We start from the raw sequence: 15845 nt of genomic DNA, 5'->3' as shown, positions 1-15845 counted from the left end.
CAGTGCCTCCACACAGCTCTCCCTTCCTGGGCCCTGTCCCCCAAGAACCCTGCTCTCAGCCTCATCCCTGTTTCCTTTTCCCAGCCCCCTGAGCGTGGACCTGGAGCGCTACTACCAGACCGAGAACGAGGATGAGAACCCCTTCATCTGCTCCCAGCCTCGCGAGAACGGCATGCGCTCCTGCAGGAGTGTGCCCACGCTGCGCGGGGACGGGGGTGGCGGCCCGCCCTGTGGCCTGGACTACGAGGCCTACAACAGCTCCAGCAACACTACCTGTGTCAACTGGAACCAGTACTACACCAACTGCTCCGCAGGGGAGCACAACCCCTTCAAGGGCGCCATCAACTTCGACAACATCGGCTATGCCTGGATTGCCATCTTCCAGGTGGGGCAGCCTGGGCCCTGGGAGAGTCCCCAGAACACAAGTGTCGGGACACAGTCCCGGCTTGGAGTGGCCATCCTCAGGGTTGGGATGGGGTCAGGGCCTCTAGAGGAGACTGCAGGAGGCTTTAGGGGGCCCAGAAACAGCCTGCCCCTCTGCAACCTCCCCAGGTCATCACGCTGGAGGGCTGGGTCGACATCATGTACTTTGTGATGGATGCTCATTCCTTCTACAACTTCATCTACTTCATCCTCCTCATCATCGTGAGTGATTCCTCAGGCCCCTGTGGGGATGGGGGATCCTGGGGAAACATGTGTGGGGGGCGTCCAGAGAGGGCACTTGCTTGGTCTGAAGCTCTAGCTCTCAGGAAAAGTCCCATAGAGACACAGGCAGAAGGCACCTGTCATGAGGAGTCAGGAGGAAATCCAAGGTCAAGGCCTATCACTTACTACCACTTAAAATCTTGGGCAAGTCATTCCCTATGAGGCCCCCCAGCCCCACCCTGGGCATCTGTTTCTTCATCATTAAAATGGGTGGTCCTCAACCCAGGGTGATGCCGCCTCTCCCAGGGGGCATTTGGCAATGGCAAAGGGTGGTCCTGTTTTTTACGAGAACTAGGGGAGCACTATCGGCATTTTGCTGGGGGGGTAGGGTGTAGATAATAGACACCCTGAAATGACAGTCCTGCAAACAAAGAACTGTTCCACCCAAATTCCCATCATTCGGTGTTGAGAAACACTGCGTGATCTCTTGTTCCAGCTCAGAAGTTCCAAGACTTTATGAGGACAGTAGACAGAGGCAAAAAGTAGCAATATTTAATCACTATCATTCATAATTAATCATTTAATTGCTACAACTTATAGCTAATATTTATTGAGCACTTACTATGTGCCAGTCCCTGCTCTGAGCACTTTTTTATGTGCTGGTGCATTTAATCCTCACCAAGATCCTGTTGTTGTCTCCATTTTACAGATGAGGAAGCTGACATTTCCTCATTTGTCTGACCCCGTCAGGTGCTTTGCATGTGCTGTGGCTTAGTCTTGCTGGGCTGAGCGTCGCTGCTGAAGTGCGCTGTCACATCTGCTGCCTGCTTAATCCTCAGAGCCCCCTGTGAGGTGGCAGGTGCAGGGACTGTGGCCTCATCTCCTAAATAAGAACTCTGAGCTTCAGAAGGCTCGGTCGCTGGAGCTGAGAATTCAACCCCAGGCTACCGACTCCAAATCCAGCCCTTTTTCCATGTCACCAAGAGGCCAATGACAGAGCCAGACAGAGGGACAGATATTGAGAGAAAGAGACTAAGATCTACTCAGGACTTAGGCAGGCTCCAGAGGGTCAGAATAAAGACCTCTCGGTGAGTGAGAGGTGTCCCTGAGAAAGAACAGCGCCCCACCCCCAACCATCCCTGGTATGGAAGGGTGGGGGCCTGTTCCCTTCCCCCCACCATCACCTGGGTGGCAAGGCCATCACCTCTGGGAAGTGGTCTCGTGAACTTTTCACGGGATCTTTTCACCATTCAGCTCTCCCTGGGCCTGGGGAGTGGGAAGGAAGCAGACAGAGAGGTAAGGGGCCTTGTTTCCACCCTCCCACACACCCCATGAAAAATCTTTCCAAACAGCTCTCTGGAATCACACTAGTGAAGCTAATTATCATAATTACTAGGACACAAGCTAGAAAAAAAAAATCTGCTTTGTCACCATAAATATTCATTACCTTCATTCTGGATTGTTATCCAAGCAATTGCCATCCCAGAACCCCGGGGGAAACTGAGGCATGGAGGTGGAGATGGGGGAGTGTGGCCAAGTCAGAGTGGCAACCTGGCTAGTCTGCAGGGTTCAGGGTTCAGCCCATTACCCAGCTGGGGGAGGGGAAAGGCCAAGGCCAATGGTCTTGGGATTACTGAGGTCCCATGGTTAAGGGTCTCACTCCAGCTTACGCGGCTAGACTTGGGACTAGAAGCAGGAGTTTTGTGAACAATGTTTTTGCCAAGATCTCAAAAGCTCAGCCCAATGTGAAAACCCCATGTCCCCGAGAGAGCATTCATTCCACAGCCTTCTCTAACTACTAATGGGAATTGGGGAGGGGGTGCTCAGAATCTCGGAGGATGGGCATGTTTAGGGGCAGGGAGTTTGGGAGATATCCTTGCCAGATAACCTCATGATCAATAGCAATGCCTTGGAATTCCATAGAGGCTGGTTCAAGTCTAAGCTTTGCTGTGCATTAGCTGAATGATCATGGGCAAATTCCTCAAGCTCTCTGAGCCCCAGTTTCCTCACTTGTCAGATGGAGACAATAAAGGTGTCACCTCTTGAGATTGTTATGAGAACAAAACAGGATGATGCTTGGACAATTATTGAGTCCAGCGCCTGGCACACAGGGAGCACTCGGTACGCGGTGGCTGGCACTGTGGTTCCCTTTCCTTCAGGCTGTCCCCTCTTGTTGTCCCCACCCCAATAGGTGGGCTCCTTCTTCATGATCAACCTGTGCCTGGTGGTGATTGCCACGCAGTTCTCAGAGACCAAACAGCGGGAAAGCCAGCTGATGCGGGAGCAGCGCGTGCGGTTCCTCTCCAACGCCAGCACCCTGGCCAGCTTCTCCGAGCCGGGCAGCTGCTATGAGGAGCTGCTCAAGTACCTCGTGTACATCCTCCGGAAAGCAGCCCGAAGGCTGGCCCAGGTCTCCCGGGCAGCGGGCGTGCGGGCCGGGCTGCTGAGCAGCCCAGCTCCCCGCGGGAGCCAGGAACCCCAGCCCAGCGGCAGCTGCTCCCGCTCCCACCGCCGTCCGTCCGTCCACCACCTGGTGCACCATCACCACCACCATCACCACCACTACCACCTGGGCAACGGGACGCTACGGGTCCCCCGGGCCAGCCCACAGATCCAGGACAAGGATGCTAATGGATCTCGCCGGCTCATGCTGCCACCACCCTCGACACTCGCCCTCTCCGGGGGCCCTCCAGGGGGTGCAGAGTCTGTGCACAGCTTCTACCATGCGGACTGCCACTTGGAACCAGTCCGCTGCCAGGCACCCCCTCCCAGGTCGCCATCGGAAGCATCGGGCAGGACTGTGGGCAGTGGGAAGGTGTACCCCACCATGCACACCAGCCCTCCACCAGAGATGCTGAAAGAGAAGGCGCTAATGGAGGTGGCCCCCACCTCTGGACCCCCCACCCTCACCAGCCTCAACATCCCACCCAGACCCTACAGCTCTATGCACAAGCTGCTGGAGACACAGAGTACAGGTGAGAACTCTGGGTGGGGGCATGTTGGTGCCCCTCACCCAGGGACCGGGTGATGTCCCATCCTAGCCAGGACTGGGGCATCTGGAGTCAGAAGGACAGGGCTTGGATTCCCATTCTGCCACTCTTGGCGTTGGGACCTTCAGCTAGTCACATTGCTTCTTTGAGCCCTAATTTTCTCATCTGTTAAAATGGGAATCATAATTCCTACACTGTAATAATAACAACAGCTGTCATGTAAGGAGCACCGGCTATGTGCTCTGCTCTATGCTGTTTGCAGTTGTTGCCGGCTTGCTGTGTGCCTGTCACATGCTTCTCAAGCAAAACCCCACTGGAGCCTCTCATCAGTTTAAGTGATAAACTTTCTTATCATCCCCATTTTACTGATGAGACAAAGGAGGCTTGCAGAGGTTGTGTGACTTGCCCGAGGCGGTGCCATTGGTGAGGGGTGGAGTCAGGGCCCTCTGACTCTGAGGCCCACGCTCTGTAGTCCTTGCTGCAGGTTCAGAGGGGAAATGGTGTGTGACTGTGGTGGGCACCATGCCCCATGCTAAGGGCACTCTTGTAAACGCGAGTGTCACTCCGTCCCCATAGGGAGACCTGGGGCTTGGTGCAGCAAGTCCTCAAGGGCTGCTAGGCTGATGGGTGGAACACCCAGTGTCGTGGGGAAGGGAGATGCTTGCACCTGGGGGCATCCCCCAGTCAGGCAGGGGTGGCACACCCTCCTCCACAGACAGACTCACTGTAGCCGAAGCCCAGGGCCTGTGTTTCAGGAAGGATGTGGCACGTGGGAGAAGTGGGATATTTGTGGGCTGTTATGTGGGAATGTGGGCTGGGACAGGAAGGTGCCATCACAGAATGCAGTGGGAAGGGTTCTTGTGCCAGCTCTTCTACTACCCTGCCAAGGGGGGCCAGCCAGCCGCACACACGCATGGTTCTATTTCCTTCTGTGTAGAAGGCAGGGCTGGGACCATCATAGCTGTCAGTGGTGTTTACTGATGTCCTCCTGCATGCAGGCGGAAGGGCTGGGCCCCGAGCCAGGCGTCTTCACATCCATGCTTTCTCTGGGTGGTCTCTGAGGTTCCTTTCAGCTCTCACAATCTATGGTCAAAGCTGGATTTAAATGGACGTTGGCGTCTTGGGATAGGTCACTGTGTACGTGCACATGCGCAGTCTGGGTGTGTGTGTGTGTGTGTGTGTGTGTGCATGAAGGTGTCTGGTGTGTGTATGTGCCCGTCTGCATGCACATGTCTGGTGTTCATGTGTGCATGTGCCCACACGTGTCTGATGTGTATAGGTGCGTGTCCGTGCACACGGGGTGGTGCTCTTGCCTGGTGTGTATGCACGCCCATGTATGCACATGCCTGGCACACGTGCACCTGTGATATGTATGGGTCTGTGCACACTTGTGTTTGGCTGTGCATGTATATATGACTCGTAAATTGTATGCGTATGTACACAGTACATGTGTGTATGCGAGTATGTGTCTAGTGCACATGTGTGTGTGTCTGGTGTGAGAACATACATGAATACACATGTATGGGTGTGTGTCTTAAGGATCCCTTGGAAAATGCTACTTAAAGCAGTGTTAATGCAGGGCTGGCTTCCCTGGGAAGGAAAGATGGTCTAGGCTCCTTCCTGAAGGCTCCTAGGTCAACTGCACAAACCCTAGGACAACCAGCAGTGACTGCCAGTGGGATGCTATTGGCGTTTGGGGGCATTCTATTACTCAGGATTGCCCACATTGCAAGTCATTCAGCACCCCTGCCCACCAAGTGCCTAGCACCCACATCATTGAAAGAATCCCGAACTCCCCCACTCATTTTATACACACTCTGAGGGAAGGGTGACCCCAAGTTGGAAACCCTGGAGTCTCTAGCCTCTACTCTCCTGTCCCAGGCACCTGCCAAAGCTCTTGCAAGATCTCCAGCCCTTGCTTGAAGGCAGACAGCGGAGCCTGTGGCCCAGACAGCTGTCCCTACTGTGTCCGGACTGGGGCAGGGGAGGTGGAGCTCGCCGGCCACGAGATGCCTGACTCAGACAGCGAGGCAGTTTATGAGTTCACCCAGGACGCCCAGCACGGCGACCGCCGGAATCCCCACAGTTGGCGTCGACGGAGCCTGGGGCTGGACGTGGAGCCCAACTCTGTGCTGGCCTTCTGGAGGCTGATCTGTGACACCTTTCGCAAGATTGTGGACAGCAAGTACTTTGGTCGGGGAATCATGATCGCTATCCTGGTCAACACGCTCAGCATGGGCGTCGAATACCACGAGCAGGTAGGGACACGGGCAAGGGCATGGTCCCTGGGGCTGGGGACCCTCTACCTTCCTCCCCTCCCTCCCCGTGTTCAGTTTCCTCTCCATGCTGCTAGCTTGCACGGCAGGGAGGAGGACAGGAGGGAGAGGCACCAATGCGTGGGGACTCTTTGGAGCGTGAAAGCCAGTGAATGTCATACAGTCTCTGAGTGTGGAGGTTGCCCAGGGCAGGGGCAGGGTCTGCGCTGGGTGTGTTTGATCTGGGAAGGCTTCTGAGAGGAGGTGGGCTTTAAAGGATTTAAATGAGTGATGAGCATCAGACGTGGGCAAGGCCTTTTTGGAGGGCCAGGTCACATACAGGGGGTGGGCTGGGCCCCCGGGCATTCACCTGACTCAGTAATTAGGGGTGTGATTGACTGGAGGCAGCAGGGGGCTGTGCAGGTAGAGGTGAGGAGTGGAGGACTGGAGCCTGCCCCTGGGCGGGGTAGGGAGGGAGGCCATCTGCTCTTGGCCTCTGTTCTGGGAGCCGTGCTGTGAACGGGGAGGGCGGCTCTGGGTGGAAGAGAGCTCCCAGCATGGTGAGGGGACTTGAAACCATTGCGCTTGAGGAATCGTTCTAAGAACCTGGATGTTTAGTCAGGAGAAGAGGAGGCTCAGCAGGGACAGGCGAGCTGTCTTCAAATATTTGAAGGGCTGTCATGTGGAAGAGGAAGCAGGCTTGTTTTGCGGGGCTGACGGCTGCAGGCAGTGGGATCTGGGCTGAGGGGGAGGAGGCTGTCTTCTCTCGAAGAGCGGTGCAAGAATGGGAGGGGTGGCCTGGCGAACCCCACTGACCCCACTCCCACACTGGAGGTGGGAGCAGGTACCATGGGGCCTCACAACCGGCTATGGCTTCATCCCCCACAGGAATCCTTTCAGAAGGCAGCCCTTCCCCCTAGTTTGGCCTTCCAGGTCACCCCCTTGTCGGATTCTTGGGAAAGGAGGGAGGCCAGCAGGCAGGTGCTGCGGTTCACAGGCCCTTCTGTGCTCTTCTCCCCTGGGTGTTCTCACTGTCCTGGGGCTCAGGGAGGGTCAGGGCTGCCAGACCTTCCCTGGTGCCGACCGAAGCCAGGTACTGCCCCAACCCAACAGGTACAGGCACGTGGAGCCAGAGGTGTGGAGTGGGCGCGCACGCACGCACGCACGCACGCACGGGTGGGGCAGGGGTGGGGCAACCATGGGGCGGGGCCTGGGCTCCGCTGGGCGTGGCCACGGGGCAGTGCGGGGAGTGGGTCTGGGTCGAGGCTGGGTATCCTAGGTCCAAGCCTGGCTGGAGCAAACGTGAGATGTTCACTTTTCAGGGGGTTCTGAATTCCCTTACCGTCCACCCCACTCAGCTCCTACCCCAATTGCCCTGTCCAGCCGGGTGCACCCCAGCCCCTCCTCCATCGCCATCAACCATGTTGACGCCCCTTCCTTTTGCCTCAATGACCCCCACCCTGCCGGCTATACCCTGTTCCTTTCCTACGGAGGTGAGGTGGAAGCGGGGCAGGACACCGGCTGCAGGGTCAGCAGGTGGGGAGTATGGCACTTTGGTGGGCGTGTTGTGTCTGGGCGCATGGGGCGTGGGTGTGTGTGGCTCACGCCTGCTCAGCCAGCCTCCTGGGGAGAGGTGCTCTGCTCTGTCGGGCTGGTTGTGGCGGCATTTTCTGCTGCCGCGATCCAGGTGGCGGCAGCTCCTAAGCTCCCATTACGCCAGCTCCCGAGCCTGAATCTCAGCCTCCTCTCCCTTACCCCAGTTCTGGCCGTGATCAGATGCCCCTCCCCCCGGGGGCACCTCCTCGGCTGCTGGTGGAGGCTTTGACTGTGCTGGAAAGAAGCTGAGTCACAGAGACTGAGGGCAGATGAAGCTGCAGCAAGAAGGCTTTCAGTTAGACATCAAGAAGGACACCCCCTTGGGGAAGAAGTAATAGCAATCAGTCACGGTGCCTGCAACATCTCCTTATGCAAGTTCCTGAGGAAAGGGGGGGACACAGCCTCCCAAGTCCTCAGCAGCAGGGAGTCCCCACTCAGTGGTGGCACAATGTCTGCTCCAGGGAGGAGTTTGTCCCAATACCTGGTTGCCGAGGGCCCCATAGGGGTGAGTGAGAGTCACCAGCAGGCCAGGCAGAGGACTGACTGCGGCACCGGCAGGCAGGGGCTGCGAGGGGTAGAAAATCCCAGAAGCAGCCGTGGCCCTGTGCTTGCAGGCACTGCGGCATGAATGTCCCGCCATCTGGGTCCCTGAGCCTGAGCAGGCTGAGGGGGGCAGGGAAGGGTGCAAGGAGACATGGAGGCTGAAAGACAGAGACACAGAGGGGGATATGGAGACACAGAGGGAGACCGAAAGAGAAAGGGAGAGAGAGACAGAGATAGGGAGATGGGGGCACAGAGAGCAAGATGGAGACCCAGGGGCAGAGAGATAAAAAGATAAGAAGGCAGAGACACAGAGACAAGAAGGTCAGAGATACAGAGAGGGAGATGGAGACTCAGGGGGAGGAGACAGAGACAGGTGGAGGCACAGAGATGTAGGGGTGACAGAGACAGATACGGAGAGGGAGCCAAAGACAGACCAAGATCCTGATGCAAACAAGGATAGATGGGGCAAGGACCAGGAGACAGAGGCTCCAATGGAGCCTCAGATGAAGGAGAGGAGGAGCCAGTTGAGCAAGAGAGCTGAGAGACACAGCAAGGAAGAGCGTCTGCAGATGCTCAGAGGCGAGGGCCAGAGGCTCATGGTTTCCCACTCACTCTTAGTGAGGCAGTTGTATCCATCGATCTTGGTGTTGATCAGACAGTTGGACACTGGAGAGGGTGTTGCTGGTGCTTCCCTGGGGGAGGAGCCCAGCCCGTTGCTGGTGCCCTTTCTAGACCTGTCCTCTCCCACCGTCACCTATCTTACCCATCATTCGGTTTTCCTGTCTAGAGCAGTGATCCTCCTGCTGCTCTCTGCCAACCTCTTGACCAAGGTGGCATCCGTTTTGTCATACCCCACCCTACCCGAGGTGGGCCCCATGCTGTCCACACTCTCCTGCTTTCCCCACCCCTTAACCCACCAGCTGGCGGAGAAGTGGCAGGGCTAGTTTGTGCAGAGAGGCTGGTGAGGAGGACAAAGGCACAGGACTCTGAGGAGGGAGCAAGAATATAACTTCAGATCGGAAATGTGATCTGATGGGGGGGGGGGTTGTGTGTGCCCCATCCACTAGGGGGCAGTGCCTGGAACAGGGAACTTGTGAACTATCCATCTGTCCATCCATCCATTCATACATACATTCCACACACATTTTCTGTGCATCAGAGTTGGGCCTAAGCAGTGGCATGCTGATAAATGTTTAATAACCAGCCCTTTCAAAAGAAAAAAATGTCCTGATTTGTGGTGTTTACAGTATTTGCCAATTTCCATGGTGTAAATGCTTCCACTATGGCTGATTTCAAGCTACCAATGTGATGTCACTGCATGTGGAGTTGGGAAGAGAAGTGCACAGCCAGACGCTCCAGTACAACACTGGGCCAGGGCACTCTGTCCTTCCTCTCAAAGACCTCAGCGACAAGTAAACAGTCACACTAACTTGATGTAATACGTGCTTGGAAAGGATGCGCAGAGGAGTAGCCCATGACCCAGACTGGGGAAGGGATTCCAGGAGGGCTTCAGTAGGACATGGCCTAAGAGCAGAGTTTGAATGGAGAGTGGGAAGTAGCTAGTGAAGGGTAGAGGGTAGGGCACAGCATGGGGGAGGGCCAGAGGCACCAGACACAAAAACGAAGAGATTTATAAGGAGTTCAGAATGAATAGGGCACTGCATGGGGCCTGGGATGGGCAAGTAACAAGAGATGAGTTTGGAAAAAACTCAGAGCTAGAACCTGAGAAGCATAGGAAGGAGTTTGGATTTATTTTATCCTGAAGGTGACAGGTTCCCAAAAAAGGTTTTAAGCAGGTCGATGATATGTGTTTGTGTTTTATGAAAAGGCCTCCGGAAGCCACGTGGGGAGTAGAAGGGAGAGGGAGACAGGAGGCAGGGAGGCCCACCAGAGGGCTACTGCAGTGGTCTGGCCAGTTCATACATCTCTGTCCCTGGAGACAGAGAGAAGGGTGCTGGGGAGAGCTGGCAGGTGGCTGAATCTGTAGAACTCAGTACCAGTTGGATATCTGTGGGGAGGAGGCGGCGAGGATGACACCCAGATTTCTGCTTCAGGGGGGAGCACTGCGGCTTGTGCAGAGTTGGGCTGGAGGGCATTGCGTACAAGGTGCCTGTGGGACATCCAGCGTGCTGTTGGAGCACGGAAGAGGGGTTGTCTCCTGGAACCTGTCTCTGGCTGAGTATGCGCGGGGGCAAGGCCCCTCCAGGAGAATGGGGTCTTAAGGACACAGGAGCTTCCTAATCACCCCCTTCCTGGTCTGGGGCTGCTGAGGGCAGGGGCCAACCTCATATTCTAGAAGAGGGACAACAGCATGTGGGGAGGTGGGTAGGGCACACAGCCAATTGGTCTCCTGGCCTGCAGAGAAGAGAGAGGGAGGGTCCAAAATACACAGCCTGTCAGGCCAGGAGAGGACAGGGCAGGTGATGATTCTGCTTGTTTCCCCATCCTGTCACTCTAGATACATGTCCAGGGAGGGTTTCTATTTATAAGTGAGTGAAGTCAGCTGTTCAAGGCAAGGGAAGCTGGGGGTGGGGTAGGGTGGGGGAGAGTCCAGATGTGGTAGGTCTTAACTTTGAGGGGATTCACTGGCTCCTTTTGGATTCTGCTGAAAGCTGGGACCCTTTTCCCCGAAGATAGACACAGGCATGGATAGCCCAGTGTGGCCTTCGAGGACAGGGGTTTACAGACACCTGTCCTATTCCTTGGGCCTCCCAGGAGTCCTTGGCCTCCAGGCAGAGGAGCTGGGGCTGGGGGCCAAGCAAGACTTGGGGGGATGATCTTTTACAGTTGCCCTGGCCCCAGACTTTCAAAGTTTCTCCAGATGTGGGAGGGAGAAGGGTGCTGTTTTGGAGATGGCCAGCAAAAGGGGTGCTCACATTCCTCCAGGTGTCATCTGGCTCTAAGACTCCCCCAATTCAGCAAACATGGGGAGCACCTCCTGTGCACAGCACGTTAGAATAGAATAATAGAATGGGGGTGGGGGCAGTGCCAGGAGCACCCAAGAAACTTAGGTTTCAGCAGAAAAGTCACTCTGCTTCATGGATGATTACGCCAAATGCCATAAGGGAGACTTCTGGGGACAGAGGACAGATGCTTACACCCAGATGGGGGATTTCGGAGGGCTTCCTGAAGGAGGTGGCTTTTGAGGGTGGCCTTGAAAGGTAAGTGGGATTGGTAGCTGAGGCCAGGAGCAGAGGGTTCCGGCGGAGGGACCGGGGGGGATTCTGGCAGCCTGGCCTGGGAATGCCCAGGGAGGCACAGGAGGCTCTGAAGGACGGTCGTGTTGCCTCCCCCGCCCCACCCCGAGCTGTCTGAGCGTCAGTGAAGTGAGTCCAGCAGTGCTGTTGAAGCTGGAGCTTCCAGTTAGGTGTGGGCTGGTTTGGGGGAGGGACCCGGAGGCTATTTCTATCGTTCAGATCAGAGGCAATGAGGGCCCCCAGTATGGCAGAGGGGGAATAGAATGAGTGGGTGGGGGCACAGCCATTCCATTGCCAAGGTCTGTGGGCCCGGGCACCTGCTACTAGAGGGATGAAGGGCAGGCATAAATCCTAGATAACTCCTAGGTTATTCAAAACTGAATCCTGGAGAGGGATGGAGCTGGGAAGTCAGGAAAGGAGCAGGTTTGGGAGAGGAGGTGAGAGGGTTTGTTTTGGACTTGCCGCCCTTGAGCTGGCCGTGGGCCATCCTGGGAAGGCTATCAGGCAGGTTGGCTCTCTGGGTGAGGAGCCAAGGCTCGGAAGGAGATTGTTTTGCATCGTCCACACCCCAGTGACATCTGGAGAGGTGGGAGATGGAGGAGGGAGGCAGCCCAGGGAGGAAGTGGGTTCTGCTGAACTCAGGAATGTTGGCCTGAGGGGAGAAAGGCAGCGGGAGAGGGAGAAGAGCCCTAAGAGGGCAGGAGGTGGCCGGCACAGGGTCAGGGAAGTAGAGGGAGGTAGTCATCAGGCAGGAGGGGCCTGCAGCAGGCTCAGGTACTGCCCAGGCATCCAGAAGAGGAGGGCTGGGAAGAGGGTTCTTGGAGAGAGCTGGAGTGGTGGGGCCTGGGGTTCAGGCGTGAATAGGCCTGGATCCATGCGAAGGTTTCTGCTTTTAGGTAGGGGAAGGGATATTGGAGAAGTGAGGGAAACAGGGACAACTGATGGAATGAAATGGAGTCCAGGGGAGCATGGCGGGCGGGTGTGGGGTGGAGGTGCGGGTGGAGGAGGAGCTGGCTCCCTCCCAGGAGGGAAGAGAGATGAGTAGATTGCAGGACACAGAGCTGTCTGGGGGAGGGAAGTGGAGCCCCATGAAGCAGGAGGCCAGGTTGGGAGGGGGGATGGGGGCCGTGGAGAGGGAAAGAGTCTGAGGCAGCTCTTGGAGGTGAAAGATGGAGATCCAACAATAGAGGAAGATGAATACCGGCACAGAGCAGCCCTTGGTCCCCCAGCAGGGTATTCCCCTGTCCAGTCAGCACAGGTTCGTGACTAGCGAAGCTCAGCAATTCGACAGCTGCAGCAGAGAGGCAGAGGGGGTGGCGACTTACCTGGGCCAGAGCTGGCAAGACAGGAGCCCTCTGAGGTCTGTGGCCTGAGGGCAGCCTTTAGATGGTCCACCACAACTGGGCCTAGAGACTGTGCAGGCAAGTGAGGGGCAAGGGCCACAGATCCAAAATTTTAAGTCACAGAAGCTTTGGGTTGACTGTCTGCAAGCCGAGCGAGCACTGTGGGTGCCTTGCACTTACTTGGCTTGTGTGTTCCCTTGGGGTAGCTCTGGGGAGCTGGCAGGAGACCATGGGGAGGGGCTAAAGTACCGCTGGTTACGAGGCACTGGAGCACAGTGACACCTGACAATGGGCCCAGCGGGCATGAGGGGCTAGAAGAACGTGCTGAGAGGCAGCGTTCCAAGCTAGAGTGCTTCCAGTGGGACGGCGAAGAACAAGGCCACGATCTGTATGATGAGGCCTGTGAGGTCTCCTAGAAACCTCCTGCTGCCCAGGCGTCCCCTGATTTCCCACACCTCCTTGGAGGAGGAGGAGGAGGGGGGAGGTCCCACTGACCCAGTGACCCTCACCCCATCACTGTGGCCCACCTGGACCACCTCTTTTGGGTGTGGGATCAGCAGGCAGGACTGTCAAAGGCAGAGGTGAGGTGAGCTGAGGAGTCAGAATTGGGGAGCAGAGATTTCAGGGTCTGTGGAAGAGGTGGCAGCTGAGGAGATGGGGGGTGAAGGTGGAGCTTGGCAGGGTTGGGGTGACTCGTATGGGCCTCCCCTCAGGTCTGGTCTGGCTTGTCCCCGCCTTGCATCTTCCCTGCAAAAGGCACATCCCTTTCTGCCAGAGCCGGCTCTCAGGCCTCGCGCCTGGACCGCTGCAGTATCCCCTGATTGGTCTCCATCTCTTTGTCTCCCCAAGCCATCTGCACACTACCACTACTGCAGCAGATTCATCTTCTTAATATACTGCTTCGCACATCTCCTCGCTGCCCCCAGAAGCCTCAATGGCAGCATCATGGGCAGAGGCAAGTCCAGCCTGAGTCAAGTCGTGGAGCAGAGTCAAGGCCATTCTGGCTGGGCCCCGCCTACCTGGCAGCCTTGCTCCCCAGTGGTCCCTCCCACCCTCCGACCAGGGCAGACACTTGATCCTTGGTCCTGGAGTATGCCCTGCACATGCCTTCCTCTGCTCCTTTGCTCACGCCGCTCTGGCCGGGGATGCCTTCCACGGGAGTTCTCCTCCCACTGCCTCCTCCCCACTGGCCCACTGACCTCAGCTGGTTTGAGCTCCTGGGGCCCTTCTGGTGTCTGCCCACACATGGTGCTTAGCTTCGGCCTTGCAGGCACTCTGTCCTGCCACATGTGAGGACTGCTGCCACCTGAGCAGGACTCTGGCCTGGGTGTTTTCACAGGCTTTAACTCCTATATCTGGCAGGGCAGCCTCGTCACAAGGAGGTGTTACCCTGTTTAACAGAAGAGGCCACTGGGAACCAGCAAGGTTAAAGTACTTGTCTGAGGTCACCCAGGTGCAAAGTCTCCGAGCTGGCCGGCCTCCTGCGTTCAGGTTCGACCCCACCTCTTAGCAGTGTTGTGCACACCATGAGCACTTTAAGGGTTAATGGATGGAGGTGCTCTGGGTTTCAGGGGGGTCCTGGGGCTGGGAAGTATTGAGCAGCTTACCTGGGACCCAGTTACTCCAAGCTGACGGGCTAAGGGGAGGGAAAGCGTTGGGAGATGGGAGATGAGAGATTTACAGTTAGCGTCAGCACAGAGAAGAGCCTGGGGCCTCTGGGTGGGAGAAGCTCAGGCTGCCTGGCCTCCACTCGCAGCAGCCCCCACTGGGCCTTGACCTTCGTGAACAGGAGGGAGGATGCAGTCTAGACCAGAGAAGGGACTACCTGGCAGCCTGATGGGCTTGTGTGAGTCTGTGTGGGCTGTCTGGGTGTGTGGCGGGGGCAGCAGCATGGAGAGGTGTGGAGGGATGTGCAGATGCACCTTGCTCAGCACCTTTCCAAGTGAGCAGTGTGACCTCCATCAAGTCACCACACCTCAGAGCTTCAGTTTCCCTGCCGTCAAGGAAGCCCACATCCCTCCCTTGTTTGGTGTGAGCAGGGAGGAAATGAACTCCTGGGAGGAAGGTAGTAGCAGTGCAGGGCCCGTGGAGGGCACTAGCAGAAGTTGGCTCCCACCCCGTCCCTTTGCAGCTGCAGTGGCTGTGATCACGGCTCTGGTCCCTGGGGCAACGGTGTTGCTAAGATTGAGTCTCTGTGTCCTCGTCCTGCGTTTGCAGAACATTCCCAGCTTCCAATTTAGTAACTTGGACAGGCCTGGCTGTCTGGGGGAGGACTTTTTTCCCATGGATCATGGGGGATACCGGAGCCTTGGAAGGGAACAGGCATTGCCCCTAAGTGTGTGCAGTGAGGACAGAGAGGGAAGGCGGGGGTGGGGGAAGGGGGGAGAGTGCCAGGCCCTCCTTTCTACCTGCTTCTTGGGTCCCACTGCCTCCTGGAGGCTGGCTGGGCGCGCTGCAGCTCCAGGCTTTGCCGCCACCCCTTTACGAGGGCAGTGACACAGGCCTGGGGGGAGCCCGCACCATCCTTCTGATGAGGCTCTTGGTTGGTGCGCTGGCGGGTGAGTGTGTGTGTCTGTGTGTATCTATGAGCCCTCAGGTACAGACTGTCGTAAGTCCTGTAGACAACACCAGGAAACGGTGAGAACACCCCTCCTCCACACGCCTGGTAGTAGTTGTACTTTAAGCATTCACTAATTAAGTAAATACATGATAGCAAAAGCTATAGTGCTTTCACTATTTTATTAATTTTTGTTTCCGGCAGCTTTTTTTTGATGTATAATTTATATGCCGTAAAATTCACCCGTTATACATGCACCTCAGTTATGCTTTCAAACTCATTCTTTATTCATACATCTACGTTCATGTGAAATATAATTTTATATATGTAAGAAGACACATTACATATTCAGTCCATCCCCGTGTCTGGGTTCACAGGCCCCTCACTGCACTCTTGGATCCTGACAGCCTAGTATTACTGGACTCAGAGTAAGGGGGGATTGGGTCCCGCTCCCTGGCTCTCCCTGCCCTATGACTTTGTGCTGGTCATTCATCATCTTTTGACCACTTTTGCTCATCTGCAAAACGAGGGTGGGGGGGCTGTTGTGTGGATGGTACAAGGTGAGCCACACGTTGAGCCTGGGAACCCACAGAGCATCGCACCAGTGTGGCCTGTGCTTACCATCTTTATCCAATCCAAGGATGGACAACTGGGCAGACTGCAGAGTGACAGGGAGGCAGGTTCACTGACCATGGCTTTCTGAAACAGACTGGACTTGG

At 56.4% G+C, this 15845-nt stretch overlaps 1 protein-coding gene across 14 annotated transcripts in view; it reads left to right on the top strand.

Moving 5' to 3' along the window:
- Nucleotides 1–15845, top strand: part of CACNA1G (calcium voltage-gated channel subunit alpha1 G) — a 63604-nt gene that overhangs the window by 11691 nt on the left and 36068 nt on the right. For all 14 annotated transcript variants that reach the window (XM_082372531.1, XM_082372533.1, XM_082372532.1 and 11 more), the window contains 4 exons: nucleotides 85–385; nucleotides 553–645; nucleotides 2837–3620; nucleotides 5517–5893. In XM_082372531.1, the coding sequence (XP_082228657.1) occupies nucleotides 85–385; nucleotides 553–645; nucleotides 2837–3620; nucleotides 5517–5893 (1555 nt within the window). The remainder of the gene's footprint in view (nucleotides 1–84; nucleotides 386–552; nucleotides 646–2836; nucleotides 3621–5516; nucleotides 5894–15845) is intronic.

Source organism: Balaenoptera borealis (assembly GCF_965194805.1).
Source record: "Balaenoptera borealis genome assembly, chromosome: 20".
NCBI lineage: Eukaryota > Metazoa > Chordata > Mammalia > Artiodactyla > Balaenopteridae > Balaenoptera > Balaenoptera borealis.
The sequence above is the reverse complement of the archived record's forward strand: the minus strand, read 5'-3'. Positions and strand labels throughout refer to the sequence as shown.